This window comes from Cottoperca gobio, chromosome 15, assembly GCF_900634415.1.
Source record: "Cottoperca gobio chromosome 15, fCotGob3.1, whole genome shotgun sequence".
In the NCBI taxonomy this organism is placed as follows: Eukaryota; Metazoa; Chordata; class Actinopteri; order Perciformes; family Bovichtidae; genus Cottoperca; species Cottoperca gobio.
The window spans coordinates 14979912-15004701 of record NC_041369.1 but is presented as its reverse complement, the minus strand read 5'-3'; the positions used below and the strand labels follow the sequence as shown (position 1 = coordinate 15004701).

The 24790-nt window shown below is 45.0% G+C and overlaps 1 protein-coding gene across 1 annotated transcript in view; it reads right to left on the bottom strand.

Annotated features, from left to right (window-relative positions):
• dlg5a (discs, large homolog 5a (Drosophila)) overlaps positions 1-24790 on the bottom strand; it is a 35790-nt gene that overhangs the window by 5444 nt on the left and 5556 nt on the right. Inside the window, 24 exon segments of the mRNA XM_029449131.1 lie at positions 856-1039; positions 1188-1352; positions 1983-2116; positions 2951-3113; positions 4860-5028; positions 5752-5841; positions 5962-6095; positions 6438-6582; positions 6699-6819; positions 7337-8386; positions 8647-8739; positions 9906-10009; positions 10246-10421; positions 10511-10638; positions 10793-10925; positions 11830-11955; positions 12086-12270; positions 12609-12839; positions 13726-14038; positions 14316-14575; positions 15464-15647; positions 16556-16699; positions 17308-17482; positions 18845-18913. Coding sequence (XP_029304991.1) covers positions 856-1039; positions 1188-1352; positions 1983-2116; positions 2951-3113; positions 4860-5028; positions 5752-5841; positions 5962-6095; positions 6438-6582; positions 6699-6819; positions 7337-8386; positions 8647-8739; positions 9906-10009; positions 10246-10421; positions 10511-10638; positions 10793-10925; positions 11830-11955; positions 12086-12270; positions 12609-12839; positions 13726-14038; positions 14316-14575; positions 15464-15647; positions 16556-16699; positions 17308-17482; positions 18845-18913 — 4676 coding nt within the window.

Below are 24790 nucleotides of genomic sequence, written 5' to 3'. Positions count from 1 at the left end.
TGAAAGATGTGAGAGGTGATGAGAACAGAAAGAAGAAGAAAAAAAGGGGGGGGGGGGGGGGAGGAGAAACTTCACATCATGAAAAATAAAGAAACTAAGGAGCAGAGACATTTGGTGAGAGTGTACGCTCATCTGTGTATTCATTTGCAGTGTCTTTGAAGGGTCCACAAGTAAATAGCTACATTTCGTCCAATCTTTCAGCTGTATTAAAGTGTCGCAGTATTGATTTGTGCCTTGTATGCGGGAAGAAAACACAAACAAGAAGGGAGATTGAAGGACAGGCTGATGCTGTGCGGCCTGATGACAAAGCTGCATGGCAATTCAGATAGCTGGCTCTTTGTGGCAGAGAGTAGTCCCAAAGTAAGTGGGAGCAGGTCACGAATTGTCTGTTATGACTTTGCTGTGCTCTAAATGGATCACGAACGCGGAGTGAGAGAGAACGCAGACGAGGAGAAGATCAATGAGGAACAATGACGGGCAGAAAAAAAAGAGAAAGAAATGCCTCCCCGCCTTCTGGCAGCGCTCGAGTCTAAAGTAACAAAAGCTTTGTAATATCTTATTTATAAGAGTTTAGCTGTGAGATCCCTTAAAAAACTGATTACACCTACAACTATTTAAATCCACAGATACTCCATTTGTCAAATTGAATAAAACTTCACCTAAAAATATCTGTCCCTCCAGTTACTTCATGTACTCAAGTAATTGTAAATATCAAACACACACACAAATCATCTTTTTGCACTGCGTATTGATGGGTTGCTGAAGCGCTTGTGCATTAGGTCCCCTTGCGTACAAAGCAACAGGTTGCGCGTGTGTCCATGCATGTGAGATAGAATAAAAGACACGAGTCCACACCTCGAGGATGAGGTCCCCAGGAAGCAGCCCATCGGGGCCTCTGGCAGGACTGTCCTCATCCAGGCTCTCTATGTAAACGCCCCGAAGGTTTCCGCCGCAGAGTGTGACTCCCACCTCCACGCCGGGCCTGCGCACCGTCACAAGCCGCGGCTCAACCGCCTTCCTGCTGCCCTCAGACGGCATTCTAGAAGAGAACAAGCGTCCGGTTAGAGAGATACGGGAGTGTAAGGACGTAGCATGGAGCAACCACCTCTTCAACACCCAACTGGTTATTATGGTGGGGTTGTCTCCCCCCCCCCCCCCTTTTTACTAAGGTTTGTGTCGAAGTTTACCTGATGAAGTTGTGGGGACTGGTATTGGGCGTGGTCTGCTTGGAGGAAGGAGTGAGCGTGCCCTCGTCCTGTTCGCTGAGTGTATCGATGGTGGAGTGATTGTCGGGGGTGGCGGCTCCGCTCCCCTGGGGAGTCGACTGAGTGCTGACTGGCTCCAGACGGGAGCTGCACCGGAAGTCAAAAATAGGAACGTTTTGACTACATCAACACAATGACATTGCAAAAAAATCATTGTGTAACGAGGGCCGATTAAAAACAGTGTTTCGCCACTACACAGTTTGTCCACCAGAGAGCACAGACAGGTTTATTTATCTTATACCGTCCAATGTCTATGTACATATTTTGGTCACAATAAAAAAATAACTACGGCTCAATGCTCAGTGTATGATAACTATTTAAAAAAATATATAATTACTGTAAATATAAATACCGGACTCCATATTCAAAGAGTAATTTGTGCATATTTAAAGATGAACAGCTACATAGTTAATTACATCCTTATACTTGGCACCGTGGCGAACAACTGCTGTTCCAGAGATTTATTTATGTTCATTCAGCAAAAAAAAAGAAAAAAGAAAAAAGCATCCTCTGGCCTCATTACAACAAAAAGGAAAGAGAGAAAAAAGACAAATGCATTTAGAGAACACCTGGCCATTTAAAGCCATATCAATATCCATGTCATTCCTAAACTGAAAACACTTACAGGAAGTGACTCAGGAATCAGCAGAGCAGCACATTTGGGTCTCGCCCCACACTGAACCTCTACAGACAATTCTACAAGAAAGGTCATGTTACCTGGAGCGAGAGTGGTTTCCCAGCTGGTACATGTGTGGGTTGTACTGGGCCATAATGGTGATGGTGTCACACTGCTGGCCGATGATCAGACGAGCTTGCTGCTCCGTCGCGTTCCGCAAGTTGATCCCATTATACTAATAAAAAAAAGATAGAAAAGTGTGATTGGGGGGAGAGATGGGAAAACTAAAAGAAGATATGAACACAGTATGTGCCCGGTTTATTAAAGGGTTTTAGTAGCACTCGGTGGGGAAGAATTGAAAGGGGATTAGTGCGACACTTATTTTCAAAGTCTTACAAAGAGTGCATATTCTTTGTTGTGTAAAGACACCAGGCTTTGTCTTGCATCTGTAGTCTAACTTGCACTTCTGAAATGTTGGTTTTTTTCCACCTCAATCATTCAGAACACATCATGATTATATTGAACAGAGTTACAGATCATCTTGTTGCCACTGAGGTGAACATCTGCCTTCATTTAATCTCTTTGAGCTATTTAACTACTAACAAGGGGGAACAATCATGAATCTTAACAATTTCCAAAATGATTCGTAAAGCATTGTAAAAGCATTTACACTGACACTTTAAAACATGTGAATATGTGAAAACTGTGCAGCGTCCACAAGAACAGTGTGCGTGTCCTCTTGATGTGGCATTGGAACAGAATTTCAGCTTGGTCAGCCATTTATTATGCAGTGAAAACACATATTTGGCAAATGCATGTCCGCAAGTATTAAAATACTGGGAACTGTGACAACGACGCTAACAAATGCAGTCTTGCAGGAAGTGAAGACATATGGAATAAATGTATGGTAGGCAGCAAAATGGCCGAGCTTTCAAAAGCGCGCGCACACACACACACATATTAATGGCGTTCGCACGAGACTGCTCCTGTGTTGTTCTGCTCCTTGACGCGTTCTTGTTTACGCAGTTTGAAGCGGTAACCTTTTCGACATATGGTAACTTGCTCATACCTCCAGTAATTGGTCTCCGTACTCCAAGCCTGCCTGGTGGGCGATGCTACCTCCTGTGACTTTAGAGACAAAGATGCCTCCGTTCTCCCCACTGACGATGGAGATGCCCAGAGGCTCCGCGCCTTTGTGCAGAATGACATTGCGGGGTTCCTCCAAGTATGGCCTGGTAAGAGAAAAGTGTATAAATGAATAGCAGCCACAGAAAAGCAGTTACAGGGTGCCACCCAAGAACAGAACGGGAGGGTGATGGGACGGCACAGTTGGACTGACCAACCTTTTTTTTTTTACAACTCTGGAGATTTAGCTCTAGATATACAAAACAAAAACTCATATCTGGTCCAAATTATAAGAACACTATGAATAAAAAGATTTTGTGATTAAAGAAAGTTTGTTTCATGTTACATTTCCCTCCAGGCCTGTAAATTGATCTCTCCAATCTCTCCCGAGCACCACTTTACGCCTGGTTTACAGACAAAACCAGAAGAGATTTAGACTACAGAGACACTGTGTCAAGTGAAATCCCTTCACATGAAGGAGATTTGCATGAACTCTGTGTGTCTTCGTAACAAGTTGGCTTTGGACAGGGCATACAATTCCATGACGGCAGATAAGAGGGATGGATTAGCAGCCAGAGACGAGGGGTGGTGGGGTGGTGGGGTGGTGGGGGGGGTTGGGAGGTAAAACAGAGTGGTGGTGTACAACAAAGACCATGACCCAGAAGCTCGAGGCTGAATAATAATACCATTACGTAACATAACATAACATAACATACATACTGCGGACTGAAAGGTGACTTGGCTTGAAACATGCATGTTGACCATGTCGTCATCATGGGGCATGGACACTGCATGCAATATCTGAGATTCGAGTGGGTTTTCCGACATGAAGGGAGACAAATGCAGACAAATAAACATAACACTGAACCTTTGAAGTTCAGAGAGTGTGGCTAATCAGGTCTATTTTTGTTGCTTTCCTAAGGCACTAATATTGTGGCATGCAAAGAACTGGAAATCTCTAAATTAAACCGCGCTCTCGTGGAGGGTGAAAAACAACACAATTCTCTTCTTTCTTTTTTTTGTTGCATTATGTATAATGCATGTGGACTGCTCCTCTACATTATCCAGCCAACTGCAGTGAAGCATGTGAACGACGTGAACTTGGGGGGAAAGGGTGGGGTGGGGTGGGGTGGGGGCATTCCCTTGTTTGTAGCACTGTGAGGGAGAACGAACCTGAGGCTCCTGAGAGAGGAGAACCTCGGCCTTGCAGCCAGAGGAATCCTTAGAAAAGATCGGTTACGGTAAAGAGATCTGGAAGTGGAAGGTTGCAGAGAGGCGGGAGGAAGATAAAGAGCAGAATGGAGGACACGTATCACACAGAGGCAGTAACAGTATAAAAGACTGAGAGGTGTCGGCGACAGAAATGTTGGGAGGAAAGAATAGAAACAAATCCCAACATAGGAGGCGAATCACTGATTCTTCTTTGGAAACGGCAAACGGCTTCCATAAAAATGATTAAAAGAGTTTTAATAGGATTTCCATGAGGGACTGCACAGCTCTGGTTAGGATAGACCTGTTGCCTGGCAACGCCTTTTGAAATAGCCTAAGAGGATCCCTAAGGGCAGACGTATTGTACCCGCTTCTGAAGTCATCCTTAGAAAATCCTACTCTCCATCATTCACCCAACAGCTACACCATTCATAGAGACATTTTCTCAGAATCCTAGTCCCATTACAGCGGCCGCACACATAATCATCTGAGTCATATTCCCAACAGGTCGTCGGTGATCGGCAACTTCCAGTTTTCGGCAGCGTCGCACTAGTGCAGACACGTCATCCAACTGGGCAGTTTGTTTCTGGTATACTGCTTCTTCTTTTGTTTTGTTTTTAATGCATCTGTGAGCACCGTCGTACCTGTCTTTCCTGCGCTCCCCTATTGGCAAAGGGCTGACTGAGATCCGAGGTAAAGTGGAAATGGAGCCTTGAGATTGGCTGCTGGCAAACGAGGAAGTCTCCAGATTGAGTGGCGATTGTGGAGGTGTGATGAGGCTGGGACTGCTACACTCAGAGTGCGAGAGGGAGCCTGGAGGAGGGAGGGAGGAGAAGCAGAAAGGGACAGAATAAGGGTGTGTGTGTGTGTATGTCTTGTCTTGAATACATATCCGATCACAATTGTGACTTCAAACCATTTTGTGATACATGGAGACAGTAAACACCTCATAGAACTCGACACACATCCACAAACACTCTTACAAGGATATTGCCACCTGAGATGCCCGTCAGCAGTTTGTTGACTTTGGTTTCTACGTCTGCGTACGAAAGCTTTGATTACTTAAAGAAGCTTGGATTGATTTTACAGTAATGCAAAAAAGATAAAATGCTTCTAACCACCTAGGGAGGAGGTTTGGGTAATCGGATCTTGAATTGCCTGGAGGCTATTTACACCTGGACACATTATCTTTCTGTCTGAACACTATCTGATCAAATGAATGCAGAGGAGATAAAAGGGTCACTGTGACAAACTGCTCACGCTGATGTTTAAAACTGGTGTTTCAGAGACATTTCCACATCCGAGGTTTTTCTTCTGTCTGTGCTGTAAAAAAAACTCAATTTAAAACTTAATAAAAGACAAGTGAAACCAGGCCTGACATAAAAAAAAAAGAAGAACTTATGGCTAGAACTACAGCTGCTGCTGCTGCTGCTGCTGCTGCTGTGCAGTTTTTGAGCAAAAGGGCTTAAGTTAAAAGTGTTTTAATACTCATGTGTCGATTGTGAAGATTTGTTTCCCCACTAGCGAGCGAAGTACCTCTGTCTGACCCCAGCATGGAGCGAGGGTAGCGAGGAGTGGAAGGGATTTTGATCCTCTCCGTGCGGTACTGGACATTATTGGAAGAACCTAGCAGAGGGATGAGATGATACAGGAATGAACGCTGTGACACACAATATCCAAGAAGATAAAGGGCACCGAGTCTGTGACCTTTAAGTGTGTGCGTGCGTGCATGAGTGTCAGACTGACCGAGTCGTGCGCTGGAGGGCAGTGAGTTTGTACCGTGTGAAGCTCTGCTGCTGCGTGACGATGAGGATTCAGAGAAGTCACTCGTGCGCTTCTGCTGGCTCAGGTCCAGGCTCAGACGACCCTGGTGTTGAGGGCTATACAGAAACATTAATAAAAGCCTTTAGTAAACACTCATAATTATGCATACAATTATTTCAACATGCAAAATATTTCACAGTTCAGAGTTAATTAAATTGATGGGCTGAGCAAAATCCCAACCGCACAATATTAAAAAGCAACAGTAGGAAACTCTTTTCCATCCTAACCCAAATCTAATTATGAGACTTTGCCTTCAGGACCAGGCTAATTCAGAAATGTTAGTCATCATAACAGGCCCTGTGAGAAACACTGAGCCGACAATTTAAGAACCCTTGACATAAACCACCCATTTTAAAAACACGGGTCACGGAAATTGCGAGTGTGAAATAGAAGGTAACCTGGTGTGGGTGTGCTGGTGACATATCTGGGAGGCGACAGATGGACAGTTACTGGTGTGAACGCGGTGACTGCGCACTGTGTACACGGGATTCCTCATCACGGCCGTCACAGCGGGGCAAGGAGACAGACCCCTATGGGCTGAATCTGTCAAGGCACAGACACACCATCGTGTTAGAGAGGGAGGCTATGATTATGGGGGGGGGGGGGGGGGGGGGGACAGCATGCAAGCCTGTGTTTATGTAATAGTTTGAGGAACTCACTCGGAGGTAGGCTGCCATTGTAGACTGTAGGGACGAAGCCAACGCTGTGCCTGTGGGAGCGGCTGGGGGAGGAACGCAGCATGTCCCTGGGCTCTGGTGAATGCTCATCGTTAGAGTAGCTCTGTGATGAGTGACAGAAACAAACTGTTATCATTTTCCCTGCAGGGGAACAAAACACCATTACGTCTTGGGAGAAATTCTCTACCCTTTGCTGGAGACAACTTCCATATGAGGAAAATGACAGCATGAACACCCCGCAACAGTAAAAATGAACATTTATCCCCGCTGCGTTCTCCTGTGCGCTTCAGGGCCTGAATAGGTAGCCAGGCATGGTTGTCGGAGCCCCAGGCACTGACTCAGCTCCTGGGTTGGGTACTGTACCAGTGCAGAAGCATCAATCACCCAGACACCCTGGCTAAGAGGCAAGTCCCAGAGGCATAACTCTGACGGGGCTGTAAATTATATTACAAAAATGGATGCTTTGGCCCACTGGGATGATTTGAAACTTTGGTTTGATTGACTCTTTCCAAATGCATCATGTTCTCATCTCTTTATTAGAGACAAACAAAAAAATATTCAGAACCAAGTGCCCCACATAAAGACAGTAGATCCATTTTTGAGGCCCTAAATGGACTTACTTGGAAGGAGGGAAGAGTGATGTTCTGGGGGGTCATCCTACGTCGAAGGGCGGGGGCAGATTTAGGGCGCGGCCTCTTCACTTCTGGCTCCTCCCCTCTGGTTCGGCCGATGTCCTCATCACACGACTTCCTGGAGGTCAGGACCTTGCCGTCCAGGAAATAGTGGTTTCCATTCCTGTCTCTCTCTCGCTCGCTCCTCTCTCCTGCTGCCATGGAGATGGCAGCCTCTCCCTTGCCGTCTGAGGTGATCGTGCAGTCAGAGGCAGAGCTGCTTTGATGTTTGTGTTTGAACTTAAAGGAGTCACTGCGAGTGGGTGGGGTTGGGGGGATTGGAGTAGGGGTGGATGATGAGGAGAAGGACTCTGTCTTGGAAGGTTGCGGGGAGTGGGCCGCTGCAGCAGCTGCAGCGGCTACTGCCGCAATCTGATTGGCTGCCAAGTACTCCATCTTAGAGAAGGAAGGTGTTTCGGGGCGCTTGAAAGTGTCTGGGTCGAAGATGGACTTCCTCTGCTTGGGCGATTTGTAGATGGAGAGCTGGGCTGCTGCTGTGACTGGACTGGTGTTATCTGGTGCCACCGACATACCTCCCACCATCATCTTGGGCCACGTGCCCCCGCTGTGCTTCTTCTCCAGGGTTGTCTCCATTGTGATGCAGTCTGAGGCAGAGACAGGGTCAAAGGGCAGGGAGGAAGGCGCCTTTGTGTAGGGACAGCACTCTTGGAAAGCACTGGGCCCGTAGCGGCCAGTGCCCAAGTCAGAGGCCGGCCGAAGGCTAGTGGCATGGAGGGAACCTGTGGAGTAGGGCTTGCTCATTTCGCAGTACACCTCATCAGATTCACCTCTGATCTTCCTCCGCTCCACAGAGATGCTACTTGTGCTGGTGCTTCCGACATCCGGGCAGAAGATGTCGGTCTGTGTCGAGCTGTTGTGTTTCAGGTTGCGGCTGTTCCGGGAGTGAATCTCAGACAGGTGAATGCGCCCGTTGGATTTCTCCGATGACTCACGCAGACTCTCAAAGATGTTTTGGCCTGATGTGCTGTGAGGGAAGAACTGCGGGGAGGACAGATGAAGGAGTGTTGTGATACACTGGCAAATTCATTTGTCACACACACACACACACACACACACACACACACACACACACACACACACACACACACACACACACACACACACACACACACACACACACACACACACACACACACACACACACACACACACACACACACACACACACACACACACACACACACACACACGGCAGAGGTGAAGTAAAAAAAGTAGCTTGGAAAGAGAGTGTGGCCCACCTTCATGAGAGAGAGGCTAAGAGAGTCCCTGCAGCTCCTCAGCAGAGCCTCACACTCGGTCACAGATTTGTTATCCAGAGCAATGCCATTTATCTGGAGAGTAGAGAAAGACATTGGAAATAAGGACAGGTCCTTTAACACTAAAGTAATCCACGTTAGCCTGTTTGACATTCCTCTGAAGTGTGCGTTTGGCTCATTGACAGCATTATTAATAGTCATAGACGTCTATAAAACACATCCAGGTGACATATCTCCTGAACATGTGATTGCCTGGAGCCTGCGGATGCGTCTCACTGCTGCGGTGAGGTAACCACAAGAAATCTAGGCCAGCACATTTCCATCACAATGGGCTCGACTTTGCTCTTTTTAATATCCCTAACCGCTTAAAAATCTTAAAGAGGGTAATGTATTATGGCTAGAGAGTTATCATGAAATAAGTTCAGGAAAGAACTTTTTTTGCTTTAACCTCAAACAAGTCGGACACGTTTCCTGGAGCATCTGAGCTCACCTCTGAGTCACGGAGTTCAGCTCCTGACTTTCAATTCATTGCAGATTCAGCACTCTTTTTAGGAAGCACAAATTAAGCATTTAATAAGTTATATATAACCTGATACACTCAGGTGGTTAACTTTCAGAAGGGCATGATATGAATACGATACTCTTCCACGATTAGGATCTCTTAACGCATCATATGTACTTACCATTGCTAATTGTAGCCGAGCTATCATCTGGCATATCACTTCCCTGATTACGTCGCGGAAACTGCTACGCTGCTAAACCGCGAGCGGAGATATCCAAGTGCTCCGGGATTAAAAAAAAAACCGTAATGCACAGGTTTCATGCTTACGCTTAAACTAACAGGGGGGAGTTATGCTACTCTCAAGAGACAAGGTCACTTTTCAAAAGATAAGAGATGGAGATGCTAAATTCCATTTCTGTCACTTGCCTTTTCTCTTCCTTTCCCTCAAGTGTGAGTGTATTGCAGCTGTGCGTGCGTGTGAAAATGCAACTCCACCTAACCCTCTAAAGAGCTGCAGGAGACTTTCCTCCTTTTACTTCACACACACACACTCCACCAAATCCCACTTCATCTGGGTTTGGAGTGTGTGTGGTGGAATGGATTCCTGTATTAGAACTCCAGAAGGAACCTGTGTGTGTGTGTGTGTGTGAGCTGTGGTGTGGTTGATGTAAAAAAAAAAAAAAAAAAAGGGAGAGTATAAACAAATATATAGATTTTATTGAAGCTAAGAACGACTCACAGCAATCAGTCTGTCTCCAACTGTGAGAGAGCCTTCCCTTGCTGCTGGACTGCCCTGGACGAGTGCAGTGACAAACACGCCGCTCTCCAGACCAATACCGCTGTCTGAGAGGGAGACAGCACAGAAGCATTAGATTAGATTCAACTTTGTGCAGAGTACAGGTACAAGCCAATGAAATGCAGTTAGTATCTAACCAGAAGTGCAAAAACATGCTATATTATATACAGAATGTGCATTGAGTGGTGCTATAAAATATGTAACATAGTGCAAATGCAGCTTGTATGTGCAAACAGTAATGTATGACCAGCATATACATTTGGTTATATGCACTCTACTATACCTTTGTGTCCCACAAGGTTGATGTGGACAGGAGTGACGAGCCTTCCTCCCAGAGACTTCCTTCTTCGTACCACCATGTTGATCAATCCGCCACCATTGAGGACAGCCTTCACCACCTGCTTCCTGTCCTTATTGGTCAGGTCCATGTCATTAATCTTCAACAACCAGTCATTCACTCTGGAAACACAAGACGACGGATTATGAGGGATCGAACAAACCGTTGGTCCGGAAAATGACACGGGATAGTTTCACGAGGCGGCTCATACCTTAACCTTCCATCTGCGATACTTCCTTTGTCCACCCTTGTAACGAATATTCCACAATCTCCCGGTAAATAGGGATCATTTACCCCCTCGGCGATATCAAACCCAAGTGCCTTCAAATCCATGTCGTCCTGTTAAAAAGGCAACAATACAAATGTTAGGGAATTCATTCGTTTTGACAAACTTGTTATTACGTTGCGTCGGTCATTAGAGCTCCTCTGGCTCTCAGAAGAACTGCCGCGTCACCAGATCACTCTCAGTAATGAGAGCGAGCACTGCGCTTACCCTGTCCTTCTCAAACTCCACCACCTCTGTCTCCCACTCCAGGGAGTCTGTGTCGATGGCTGAGTCGTGAGAGCTGTGGGCCATTAGCTGACAGAACCGGGCCTCCTTCTCCAGCTGGCTCTCCATCTTCTCCCTTAACAGAGCAATACGTGAGCACACAAGAGTCAAAAGGTCAGTCGCATGAGGATGGAGGCGCAGAGACGGCAGAGAGAAGGAATCACACACACACACACACACACACACCGACACACACACACACACACACACATAAAATGACAGTGTGGATGTAGAATTCAGCCTGGATTAAGAAAGTATACTTGTTTTGACCTTATTTATGTGGACTTGGGCAAAAAACTTCTATCTTTCCAAAAATATTTCTCACCCTAGCACCTTCCGTTTTGTGGTTTAGGGAATCAGATTTATATTTACTCCTGAGAAAACTAAAAGTAGATTTCACACAATGCCCAGCTGTCAGTAAGATATATGGCGTCCTACTGAGGAATGCCTTTAGGGTGGCGGTGACATTAAAACCCCAATCTTACATTGAGGATAGAGGAAGAAACTCACTGCACCGAAAAGTAGCTGCATTCTGCATCAATGCTTTGACTCAGAAATGACTGTCATATTCCTTTTAGCCAGCAGGGGGAGCTTTAACATGCAATTTAGAAAGACATTCATATGCAGGGCTATAGGGCCAGTGAGAAACCAAATGTGAATGTGTGTCCTCTAAACACTGACACTTTTCGGGATTACACTTTTAATCCGGGCATGTGGAAATGGCGCCAGACAAACTACTGAGCTCTGTGATGTCTCCAAAGGCAGAGTATCGCAGTTTACGCCCCGCCACACACAGAGTACATCAGCTTATAGAGACTAAGACACACCAAGTTGGCCGAGTAGAGGCAGGCATTGCGGGAGGATTTTTTCCTTGGATTGCTAATAGGAGTCTTTACTATAATTATCATCATCATCATCATCATCATCATCATCATCATCATCATCATCATCATAACTGAGGCTTCATGGTGAAGACTCACTTCAGTTCTTTGAGCTCTCGCAGCGCATCGTTCTTCTGTTTCCTCATATCGTCCAGATTCCGCAGGGCATCGGCCAGATCGCTGACTGCCCGGTCCCTCTCTCGCCGCAGGTTATCACACAGAGTCCTGCGGAAGGAGAGCAGAGAGGTGGCGACACGATGCGAGATAAAAAAGGGTGCAGTGTGTTGGGAGGAGTAGGAATCAGTGAGCCCTTCGGACTTTGTCAGGAGTCTTTAAAAACAACACACAGACTGACCTTATGCTCTCCCTCTCTGCCACTATTTTGTCCCGCTCTTGAAAGGCCCAGTCCCGTCGACATTTGGCCACTTCCGCCTCCTGTGTGGCCTCCTTCAGTTCCTGGGACATGGCTTCATACTGTTTCCTCAGCATCTCGATCTCCTTATTGGCTCGCTCCATGTCCAGGGTGGCAGAGTCTTGTTTCTAAGGACATCGAGTACACGTGAATACGATTATTCGTTAAAAACTAAAGAGATGCATGACGCGTTTCAACATCCAGTCAAAGAGTGTCTGTTTGAAAGTCACACACCTAGGTACACTTTCACACCAAACTGCAGCTCATTTTTAAGGTTAAAAAAAAAGTACATGTGACGGGCAGAATGACTGTTAGGAGCGCCATCTAGTGGGCAGACAGAGGTGTGACAGAAATACGCTTCAGAGTCGGTGCATTGGCATACTGTAATCCACCAGCTGGATGCACTAAGCTCTTCATCATGCGTCCAACCTTTGACTTTTTACGGTCAAAAGGTGCAGTTTGTTACCTGTCTGGCCTGATAGTACTCTCGGAGCAGCTGATCCCTTTGAATGATGGCCTCCGTCCTCTCCTTGCGGGCCACGTCCCTCTCCTCCCGGACCATCTCGATGTCCTTGCAGGCCTGGCTCAGCTCCTTCTGAGCCTCGGCCTTGTCCTTGACCTCGTGGCAGTACTTCTCCAGCAGCTCGTTCCTCTCGCAGATGGCCCTGTCGCGGTCCACCAGTGACGAGTTCAACTCCTGGGGGGGACGGGGACGGGGGGGACAGAGGGGCAAAATGGAATGAGGGCATCTCAACACTGTGAGTCATTAATGCGATGTGAAAATGTTATTTGAGGTCCAATGCGGAGTGATCCAACACTAGTTATGAATCTCTTTCGTCTGTCAACCACTGTTCAAAAATAATCTTAAAAAATAAAAAATAAAAAAATAAAAAAGGAGGCGGTGGAGCTGAACTCTTTGTGCAGCGTCACTGGGAAATGGTCTTTGATTCACTGACTGAAAAGTAGAAGGCTGGCCCAAGTCACGAACAGACGCACTAAAACTTGACAGCTTCATATAAAAATTCCGTCCATCCATCACAGAGGAATTGGTTCACTCAGTAACTGTCAGGGAGACAGTAAGTCTCTTGGGGGAGGCTGTGATTGATGAGTAATGACAAAGAACAGTTTCATTCCAAAAGGCTTTATATCCAATTTTTTAAACTAAATTATTACTTAAAAAAAAAAAAAAGGTATTGAAAATGCTCTGTTAAGATAAGTTATTGATCCTCTCATCCAACTTTTGGCAAGAAAGCGAATAAGTGCACGTTCAAAGTTTGTCATTCAACATATACCGTCCATAAAACAACATCAGATTTGGTGGGTATAAGTTTAGTCATCACTTATTTGTGTATGAGATAGCATTGTTATGTTATCTTTACTGCTTTTTTTTGCAGCTACCATGTTGTGTTTTATGTTATTTTATTGTACAGCACTTTGGTCACTTTGGTCTGCTTTTATAAAAACACTTGATTTAATATCGTGTGTGTTGTTTGTGACGATGTATAAACAACAGCGGTTCATCCTCCATGCTGGCATCAGCTCTAACTGCTGTATAAACTTCGATACACTCTTGAGCCTGATACCTGTCTGAGTGCCTCCAACTCCTCGCTGGCCACCACTCTCTCTGAGGAGGTGTTTTTTAGCCGGGCCTCCGCTGCCTCCAGTTCCGTCTGCAGCTTGTCCAGCTCCTTGATCACCTGGTCCCTCTCACTCATGATGAGACGATACTCGTTGAACACCGAGTCCCTCTCCTCCTTGTACTTCTCGCAGTCTTTGGCTGCCTTCAGCTGCAAGTTCTTGTAGCGCGTCACCTCCGACTGCAGCCGCTCCATCTCCCTCTGCAGCTCCTTGTTCTGCGCTGACGACTTGTTCAGCTCCTGCTGCACTGAATCAAACCTGGGGAGGGCGGAGGAAGATGGCGAGTGTTTCCGTGAACAAGTTTACGAGATGCCAATATAAAATGATGTGCTGGCTGCAGCTTGAGTGTAGCTCATATCAGTGCTTGTTACTGTGTGTGTGTGTGTGTGTGTACAGGTCCTGGGTCATCACATCCTCTGCTGGACTGATTCAAGCAGAATATTTACTGCATATCATGAGTTATATTCCCTCGTGCACGGATTCATCTTCATGCGTTCCGTTCTCTGCACGTGTGCGGGTGATGAATGCCCTTTACCTCCTCATCGACGTGGAGTACTGCTGCTGGTAGTGCATGGCCGAGTCTCGCTGTTTGAGCAGCGCGTCCATCTGCTTCTGCAGCCTCCGGTTCTCCTCCTCGGCCTGCTCCAGGCGGCTCAGGTCCGTGTTATGGTTAGCCACCTTCTCACTGTAGCGCTGGCTCAGGGCGTCGTACTCCTTCTTTACCCCCTCCAGCTTGTCCATAGCTGTGTCATACAGTTTGTTTAACACCTCTGATGAGCCCTTCTCTCTCATTACCTGGTAAAGGACAACAAAAGTCATAGGATATGCGGTTATAAAAACTACCTATATGGCGTCCAAAAGAGTTGATGCCATCAGCTGAAATCGAACTAAGCCCTGGATTTGTTGTGCCCCACCTGAGCAGCAGATGGCATCAATGTGTAGGCAGGATTCTCCTTCTACAGTGCAAATCCTGTGCCAGCTTAAACAAAGGCTTTTTTTTTTTTTTTTGACGTGCAAGTTCATTTGAAGAACTGCGTTTAAAACAGAATGACGGGCCTGTAAAATTAACAGTTTTATGTGCGGAGTGTGTCCTTCAGAATGCATTATTCATTCTCTGCGAGGCTGTTTTCCTCATTACTGCAAGTCTTGCTGATTCCTGACTGCTGTGACCCGAGGGCTTTTATTGACCTTGTCCACGCAGCATATACTGCGTATACACTGATCTTGTAGCCACATAGTTTGGGTCAGCGTGCCCTTTGCCCAAGCCAAAAAGCACTTTTCTTCTGCGCTTGCCCTTTCCAGAAAGTGCTCTATATGCATTTCCGTCTGCTTGGCTGGCCTGTGCTCTTAACAACTGCAGTGTTCCCATGGGTGCTGTGTGAGACTGTACTGCGTAGTAGTCCAATACGGGTCACAGCACCCTCGTGCTGTTTAGAACAAAGTAAGGAAACATTGTTTGATGCACCAAAATTAGGGGGAATCCTCAGCACCGTTACAAATATGTGATGCTGTAGCAAAAAAGGAACAAATATTGTTTGTGAGAAATCAGTTTGAATTTGTATTTTGGCTCTTGCACATCAGTAAATCACCGAAGGCCATTCCTGTCCTTATAACATCTGGGCAGCTACAGCGCACACACCCTCACACGTGTCTGTGCAGGTGTGCGTGTGCGTGTTGTTGTACCTGTTGTTGCTGCAGCAGGAGGTCCGCTAACTCTTGCTGGTCTTGGCTGTGCAGTCGTTTGAGCTCCTCGCAGTTCTGTTTTAGGTGGTTGTGCTCTCGGACAAGTTGGGCGTTGTCCCTCCGGAGAGTCTCCATCTCCTCCTTCAGCTGTGTCTGTTCGCCCAAGACGCGGCTGTGCAGCATGCTGGACGGAGGAAACACGTGTGTACATTGTTCATGCAAATATACAGAAAGCAAGCTTTGATGTTATTCAGTACAAAGGGTGCTTAACAACCCAGCAGGACAATTCTGCAGGTGATATGCAGCAAAGATAAAGTTATTTTAGGGGTAATCTAATTTATGGACTGTATCCAAGAGGGGGAGAGGGGGGGGGCACTATCTGGAGGTTTACCTCTCTATAAATGTATGACCAAAATGCAATCTCCTGCTTTGTATGGGGAGCGTTGGAATATCTTTTAGTTGATTAGTTTGTGATTTCAACCAAAGAGTTTCCTATACACACACACTGTATAAATTGTGAACCTGATTAGCAATTAACATCAACTTAACTTTACAACTTATCTTTTGCTCCTTTCATGTTCAAAAATATTCTAATTAGCAAAACCCTTTGACAGCTAATGCACCCGTACGATCGGTCTATATGCTCCAGAAATTTTGCCGCGGCTTATGAGCGGGTTAGGCTTAATAATTCAATAACATAAATGCTTCCATTTCCAAGCTTATTTTTTGCAGTGCCAATTCCCTCCCAATGGGAAAGGCAGCTGTAGCTTCAAGGGATGTTCTTTCAATTAGGTTAATTGGAACACCATGCCAGTATTTGCTACAATTCCAGTGAAACAATGCAATAAAATGTCATTATTTCTACACTGAAAAGCAGCAGGTGGCAGGTGGCAGAATGCTCATCGCACGCTTTACGACATTTGCACTTCGATAATGAGTCCCGACACACATTCACCACTGCTTTTCTATGGAAATCTAAGCAACTAGATGCATTAGAGATTTAGACATTTGCACAATACAGGTTAATATTTATAAAAGGGTCCTTCGTTAGCAATGAGAAAAGGGAAAATAGGTAGCATGAGGAACACTTACTGGTAGAAGTCGGCCTCTTTTACAGCCTCCTCGCACCTCTTGAGTGTTTTGGTGTGCTGGTTCTGGAGAGACTGCAGGTCTGCCATGGCCCTCATGCACTGACTTTTCAGACGTTCATAGTCATGGCTGGCTTTGGAATTTGGCCTTAAAGGGAGAAAAGCAGCAAGGAATCAACACTCTTTCCAGCAGCCTTGTGCTATATAATGTGGCCAAAAACAGCTCAGACAGGAGGACGTGAAAGACAGACTTCCACCTTGTATGAGAATCCATAAGATTGGAATGAATATTTGGACTGAATGTAAATATATAAAAAAAAAAAAACGTATGCACTGATTTAAGCAAAGCAGCCTTCGTCTGTTGCAGAAGAAAACATCTGGTAACTAGAGCACATTAAACTTAATTAGGCAGCCAGTGTCAGGGCCCTCTCTCTCGGCAAGGTAGAGTCAACATTATTCCAGACGGCAGAGAATTAGTAGATGAAAACATGGCAGCCAGAAGTAAGGACGCTGACATCACAGTGAATTTAACAATCTACGGAGAGGCGTAAACATTTCCAGTCATAAACTTTGCTGCTCTGACAGCAATTAATCTCAGGTCAGAGTCAATAGTTTGATTTGATGCGATTCATTTAGGCATAAAAAGCGTCTAGAGTCACAGTAGACAGTGTCATAGACTTCAGTAAGTGTTACCAGAAGGATTAAAAAAACAAAACAGTAACAACAACAACTTGGCAGGCAGGCCAGGATTTGCACCTGCAGTCGTCGAAGGTGGTCCCGGGCGATGCCAACGCCAGACGCTTACGGAGCTCGTCCCTCTCCCTGGTCACCTGGCGGAGCTGGAACAAGATGGTGTCCAGGTTGTCGCCGGAAGGCCGGTTGTCGTTGATCGCTGGGGGTGGGGAGGATGCTTCACCGTTAACGGGCGAACCTGCAACAGTGAGCACATTACCAGAGGCTAGGACTGTTGATCAAAAACACACTGGCAATGCATATCAGCTATGGGGGGGGGGGGGGGGGGGGAGAGATTCATGTAAGAATCAAGATTATTTTAAGACTCGTGAAATATCGATTTACAAAAGAACCAGGATATTTCTACTGATGGGCAGTGATCCATAAATCATACACACCAACTGTTTTTGTGTAAAGTTTGTGAGAAATAAAAAGCCTACCAATTATATTACATGTAACAGGCAGCATTTTATATTTCTGAATAACTTGAACTTGTTATTCTTGAAGTCACTGAGAGTTTATAAATACTAAAAACTTTAAGTTAAATGTTTTATATCAAGTTTATCATGAATAAATGTTACATTTGTCTTAGGTTTGCATGTTTACATTTTTGCACCCAGTTGATATAACCTTTTCTCACACACACACACACACACACACACACACACACACACACACACACACACACACACACACACACACACACACACACACACACACACACACACACACACACACACACACACACACACACACACACACACACACACACACACACACACACACACACACACACACACACACACACACACACACACACGGCCTTCTGATCCGTCTCCTGTACCTCGGGTACGTTTGTTTTAACAACACAGAAAGTACCAACGTATCCTTTAATTAAACTTAAGCACTGGTTTTGTGGACAGCCAGGGCATCTGAATAATACCTCCACTCTGAAATACTTTATTTATAGCGTTTGTTTTCAAGGAGACTTCATTTGCTTTAACTCTGGATTTATCTAATCTATTACAAGATCTATTTGTGGCTGAGATTAAAATTCACCTGATTGATTTTAAAAACAGAACAACATTAAAATGAAAAGGGCATTCTCTTCTCCGTGTCCTTGACACTTAGTCAAATAGACAGATTGTGACAGAGTACTATACCTCATTAAAGAGTGATTTTCAGGGTTGTTTCCTTCATTGAACACGGCAGGAAATCTGAGGATTAGGTCACTTTTGGAGGTTTATGTAACACAGCTGAGTCATTTGGACCTTTGTCAAAACTAGGAAAAGGCGAGCAAGGTTTACTTAAGGAAAGAGGAAAACATTGGTCCAATGTGAGACTTAAAAAAAGGAAAAATAAACTTTGTAACCCAGGAGACAAATCAGGAAGTCATCAGGAAGTACGCCAATATCAGCATAAACAGCATTCCCCGTCATGATGCAGCCGTACTGACTTTTCTTTGGCATCGTTATGGTGCGTTTGGCGATAGTATAGAACCCGTCTGGCATGACACACACACACACACAAGATAACAGGCATCTTGGGTCAATATACATACCGACACTACTGAGGGAGCTGCTGCTTTCTGAGTCAGAGGGCATAGTGGAGAGAACGCTGTATGTGGAACCTGCCAAGAGACAAAAGGCCAAGAGATGCATTTAGATATAGAGCACGGATAAATTGATTAGCCAATTTACACGGCAGCCTGAATTAATTGCCTGTACTATGCGGAAAGAAATGAGCATTACACAGTCAACTTCATATTCCCTGCACAGTTGTGTGATAGATTTGGTGCAGGGTTTAAAAACTTGGAATAATAAACTTCCACGCTCCTTATTAGCGGCGCTATATTATCACTCCAGACCGCCGTCGTCATTAAAACCTCCTTTCCCTCACTGTGCACTCTGCCTTGCTTTGATGTATAGTCCCTGTATGTTTCTGCTACACAGGCAGAATGTCACGGCTGAAATGGGATTTTCTCTTTTTATGTCAAGCACATAGAGAGAGAGGGGGGAGAGAGACAGAGAGAAAACGGTTCTCTATCTGAATAGCTGTACACACCGTTAAGCTGGGGGATATTTCACACGGGCTACCACAATCCATAGGAGAGGCTATGCAGATCCCCATTATACTGCAGAGTCCCTGCTCCACAAGGCAACATAAACACGGTTGACAATTTTCCTAAAAAAGACACATGTTCTCGTCTTGTGCTTATTGCAGAAAGCATCATCTATTGTACTGTGCACTAAAAGCTCTATTTTTAACCCACATTTTCCAAGAGGAGTAGATGGGTTTTCGCATAGATTTGAAAATCCCACGCTTTACTTGGTGATTTAGCTGTTGAAATAAGACACTGTTCACCACAATGTACAGTGAATAAGGTCCTCTGGAACCAGCACAGTTTGGAAAAAGCTTCCAGTGATAGAAATTGAAAAGAAAAGAGACAAAAAAAATCTCTTTTAGTGAGTAAAAATAATAAATGGCTTTAAAGAAATATGTATATGCACACAAAATAAATTAAATAAAAAGAATTCAGAACCGTAACTAACAATTATTTTCATTATCACTTTGTCTGCTAAGAAAGTATTTTCTCGATGAAAGCGTTAACTGTTTAGTGTCAAGAATGTCAAGGTGACCTCTTCGAATGTGTTGTTTTGTCTGGACAACCCAATAAATTCATTTTCAGTAATAAAAAATCATTAAAAGTAGATGCTGATTATTCAACCCATCATTTCACCCCCAAAACAAGTGCTGTATACACTGATAAATAGAAGACGCATTTAAAAAACATGCGTAAAGCCGTACAGTGAGGCACATAATACAAATCTAATGGGAGAAATGCACAGCAAACACATGGACAAGGTCTTACTGTGTACAGGGTTTAAGACAGCAGGGGAATGGTAGCTGGCTTTGTCAGCAGTAGGCAATAGATTGACGCCAACTGTTTTAGATTGCCATCTCTGTCCTTGCCTCCCCACTGGGTTTAGCTACAACTCTGGCTCCAGCCCTCAATGTGTGACAAGGCCAAGCCTAATTAACTATGAGCTCTGTGCGACTGAGCCACTCCATCTTAGGCCTCGCAGACAGAGGAGAGGAGAGGGGGGCAAGAGGGGAAGGCATGGAGCAGAGGAGGACAGATGAAAGGAGATAGCCTAACTAAGTCGCAAAAGAGATAAGGAGGAAGGGTGTTTGAGAGACAAAGAGGGAGAGGCTGTGAGAAAAAAAAAAGAGAGAGCGAGATAGGAGGAGCAGGGCGGAAAGGCTTTTAATCTGTTCTGACATTCCCTGATGCTCAACACTTTACACTGCGAAGAGCTCGCAGCACACAGCTTTGATTTCATATTGTTCCATCAGACACGATGAGAAGCACTCTGGGGCTGCACGGTGTTAGTCCTCCACAATCAACACAGCTATTCAAAAGGCTCATGCTCATTTCCATGGCTGCATTTGAAAAGCAACAACTGACTCCTTGAGCCCAGCATCCGACTGACGAGGTCTCATAGTAAAAAGACGTGAGCCACTGAGAGGCATTATGCCATCTCAGCTGAAGGATTAAGTCTTTTTTTTTTTTTTTATTCTACACAGACTCAGTAAAGCTCTATGCCAGAATAAGCTGTAAAAATGTCGCTCATTTTGCGATTTGGAAAACCAAAACACTCGGATGAATTAAAAACCCCAGTAATCTCACACGGAGGGCACTCGCCAATCAACGGACAGCTATAACTCCCGCGAACAGGGCAACTCTGGGACAATTCTCAGTATCTCACAATCTGATTTGGCTGCGATGACACATGTGCACAATCACGGGCTGATTAGTTAACCCCGTAAACAAAACAACGAATGCAGTATGGATTTGCATGTCGGACACAAGCCAGCTATCTGGCGGTCGATAGGTCAGCAGCATTAGCTTTTTCCCCAAACAGGCTTTTAATCATCGATAGCAATTAGCACCAGCCACAGTCAGTGAGGCTGATCATGTGTAAACCGGTTCACCGCATCAATAAAGCAGGCATCTATTAGCGTTGCATAGATCTGATGATCTACAGCGGGAGAATCCACTCGTCACAGGACAGATCAGACCTGAGAAATTGTACCTGCACGTAAGGGCTGCAAGGCATGAGCAAAATATATAGATATATAGATACATTCTGAAAAATGTCATTAGGAGCCATTAGATATGCATGTAGTATTGTGGAGCGAGTAGCAGATACTGACTTCCATCAGGAGATACTCTAAGAAGAAAGGTGAGAAATATTCCAGCGGAGGACCTGAGGCAACCGTAACAAAGGCCTGTCGCTGTGATCTAAATAGGTCAGGGGAGTACTCGCCCTACCTAAGGGGTTCCACGTCCCCCACTCGCCCCTCTGCTTTCCCTCCCAATCATGCAATGTGCTCAGCAACCAACAGTTGCTTTAGACAACCAGATTATGTTCTCCGGCACATAAAGCAAGATGACACACGTTGCCATGGTGAAACTGGATGAGAGGAATAGTAAATTCTGCAGCGTGCAGAAAAAAAAAAAGAAAGAAGAAGAGTATGAGAGTTGGAGAGGCTGGTGGAGGAGAGCCTTATCAAAGAAGGATGCAAAGTCTGGCTTCCACTGTCGGGTGAGACTAAATTATTCATCAGTTCCAGAAAATTCTCTTATCTGACAATGAGAGCGTCCCCCAAAACATAAAACACGTATGATTACCATCTTCAAACTCCCTTTATCGGAACATGTTGACAAGCCTTGAGACTATGGATTGGAAGCAGCCAAGGCGTCTGTTCCGTTCTCAAGAATATGAAAAGACCCAACATTTCCAGGGCCTCTTGGTGAAAGAGCAGCAATAGCGTTCCAAAAATAATACTGTGTACTATTCTTTATTAGCCGCTGTCAGATCTTCTTACCGTCAGTGAGCAGCAGTGATTTAAATAAATAAATAAATAAGGAGGCGAGCAGAGCCTAAATAGCGTTTGTGGTCTTCCTCCTTTTGTGTCCTCAGCCCCTCAGCTATTAAACTACAGAAGCGCAAATAATAGCAACACTAATAATACGGTTGAAAACCACCCACTCATATTACAGTGTGCTCAAGTGAGGCTGGGGGGGGGGAGGATGTGTCAGCATTAAGCCAGAGAGCAGAAAGCATCTCTTTTACCCCGGTGTTTCAGACCTCTAACCCACATCCCACCTACTCTTGTCTCAATACCTTTAACTCAGGATGTTCACAAACTGGAGAGGTGAGAGTGGAGAGGTGGCAGAGAGTGTGTTGGGGAGAGAGAAATAATGTTATGCAACAAACAAAAAGGTCCCCAGCTGGAATAGAACCAGGGAGAGTAGACGGCAATTGTAGAGGAGGAAGAACATTTCTGATTATTTATTCAAGTGAAAGTAGCGACACCACAAAAATACGTCGTTAAAAGTAAAAAGTAAAAATTAAATTTATTCAAAATTCTACTTAAGTAAAATTACTACTGGCAACATAATGCATTTGAAGCCTATTTTTAGACTAATATTATTATTCTAGCATTAACATATAAGCAGCACTTCGGTGGAGCCGATGTTAACCGGTCCATATGCAGTCAGAATATGACACATTGTTATAGATGAAACTACTCATCAACTCATGTAGAATTATAATCTGGAAAGAAACTATATCTTAAATTAATGCATCTGCAAATCTGCAAAGACACACAACATAAATGTCCTTGTCCAATTCTCTCCCTGTAATCTGGGACCATGTAGTGGGTTCAAATTCTAGGGGAGGCAAATGACACCACAGAACAAGGTTCTAGGCAACGCGCCAGTGAAGCCTTGCTGCCGGGGTAAAAGGATTGATCATCTAAATTAAGGAGTCTAAACTACGCATAAACATGAAGACATCTAACATGATGACTCCATGAGGCAGGATTACTCCACTGCACGCACATCGCCTGACTCACAGCTCCATGTTCTTCTAGGCCTGTGGTCAAACCCACCCACCTTACTCACTCATAGGTCCAAGTCGAAGAGCCGTTATACTGTTGATTGAAATGCAAGATGCAGCTGTGGCATGAGGTAAAAACAAAATCAAAAAAACAAGGATGTGGAGATCAAGACCTTAAATCTGATCAAGACCCGTCAGAACTGCTGATCAACACCAAAGTCCAAAAAAAAAAAGCACCAGAGTGCAATCCGGACTGGCGTATTATCAGCACACCATAATGGGCTTTATCTTTGCAAAGAGCCCTACCTCAGCATAAATGAGACATCATTTTGTTTTTGAACAGCTTGCCTGTGCCAAGGGTTGGGTCACAAACAAAAAAAAAAAAAAGGTGAAAGATGTCTGCAACACGTCCTCCAATGCTCTGCTACTTACTGTAGCTGTACAAATATAAAAGCCAAAAGCCTATCTGTGTGGAATAAACCCACTGCTGGAATTTGGGCAATCTTTGTGACATTCCTTTCATGTTTAATCACAGAGGAGGCCATGTTGATTCAGACAGCGTTTTTATGGTGTGTTGAGATAATTCAGTGATTAAACTGCACTATCATTTTGTAAAAGGTCACCAATAGAAGGGAATCTAGTGTAGAGGAAAAGTGCACATAATCAGTAGTCAGAGCTAAAACTGCAGATGTCACATATATGCCTTTTCTATTGTATACAACAATTTACGGGCAACAAAAAATGTGTTGCACTGTAGTCCCATTTAGCCCACTGTGTGAAGCACATGATGTGGAAGCTTGGTGATATATCTGAATGATTCAAGCTCTTCCGTGCAAGTAAATAATTGCATGTGTATAATGAGGTATCTGCACCATCAGGTGAATCACAGGAAACAATCATCAAAAGGTTCTATTCCGTCTCATTTGGGATTCGGCTCCTACTCACACGATATCAAAAGTACGTGCCCTGATTGTCCTAAATGTTCAAATTTGACCCGGCATCATGGTGCCAGAGATTTGGAGGACAAATGACTGCAGGTGTGGACAGGACAGAAGAAGTAGAGAATTAAACAGATGGAGAGACAAGGCAAACAGAGAGTGGTAGAGCAAGCTAGGACACCATGATGGGAGGAGAGGAGAGGAGAGGGGAAATGAGGAGAGGAGAGGAAAGTAAGAAGAGAGAGGAGAGGAAAGGAAGAGTAGAGGAAAGGAAGAGGAGGAGAAGAAAGGAAAGGAAGAGGAGGAGAAGAAATGAAAGGGAGAGGAGAGGAGAGGAAAGCAAGAGGAGGAGAAGAAAGGAAAGGAAGGAGAAGAAAGGAAAGGGAGAGGAGGAGAGGAGAGGAGAGAGAGGAAGAGGAGAGCAAAGCAAGAGGAGAGGAAAGGAAGAGGAGGAGAAGAAAGGAAAGGGAGAGGAGGAGAGGAGAGGAAGGGGAGAGCAAAGCAAGAGGAGAGGAAATGAAGAGGAGGAGAAGAAAGGAAAGGAAGAGGAGGAGAGGAGAGGAAGAGGAGAGCAAAGCAAGAGGAGAGGAAAGGAAGAGGAGGAGAAGAAAGGAAAGGAAGAGAAGGAGAGGAGAGGAGAGCTAGACAGAAAAGAAAGCA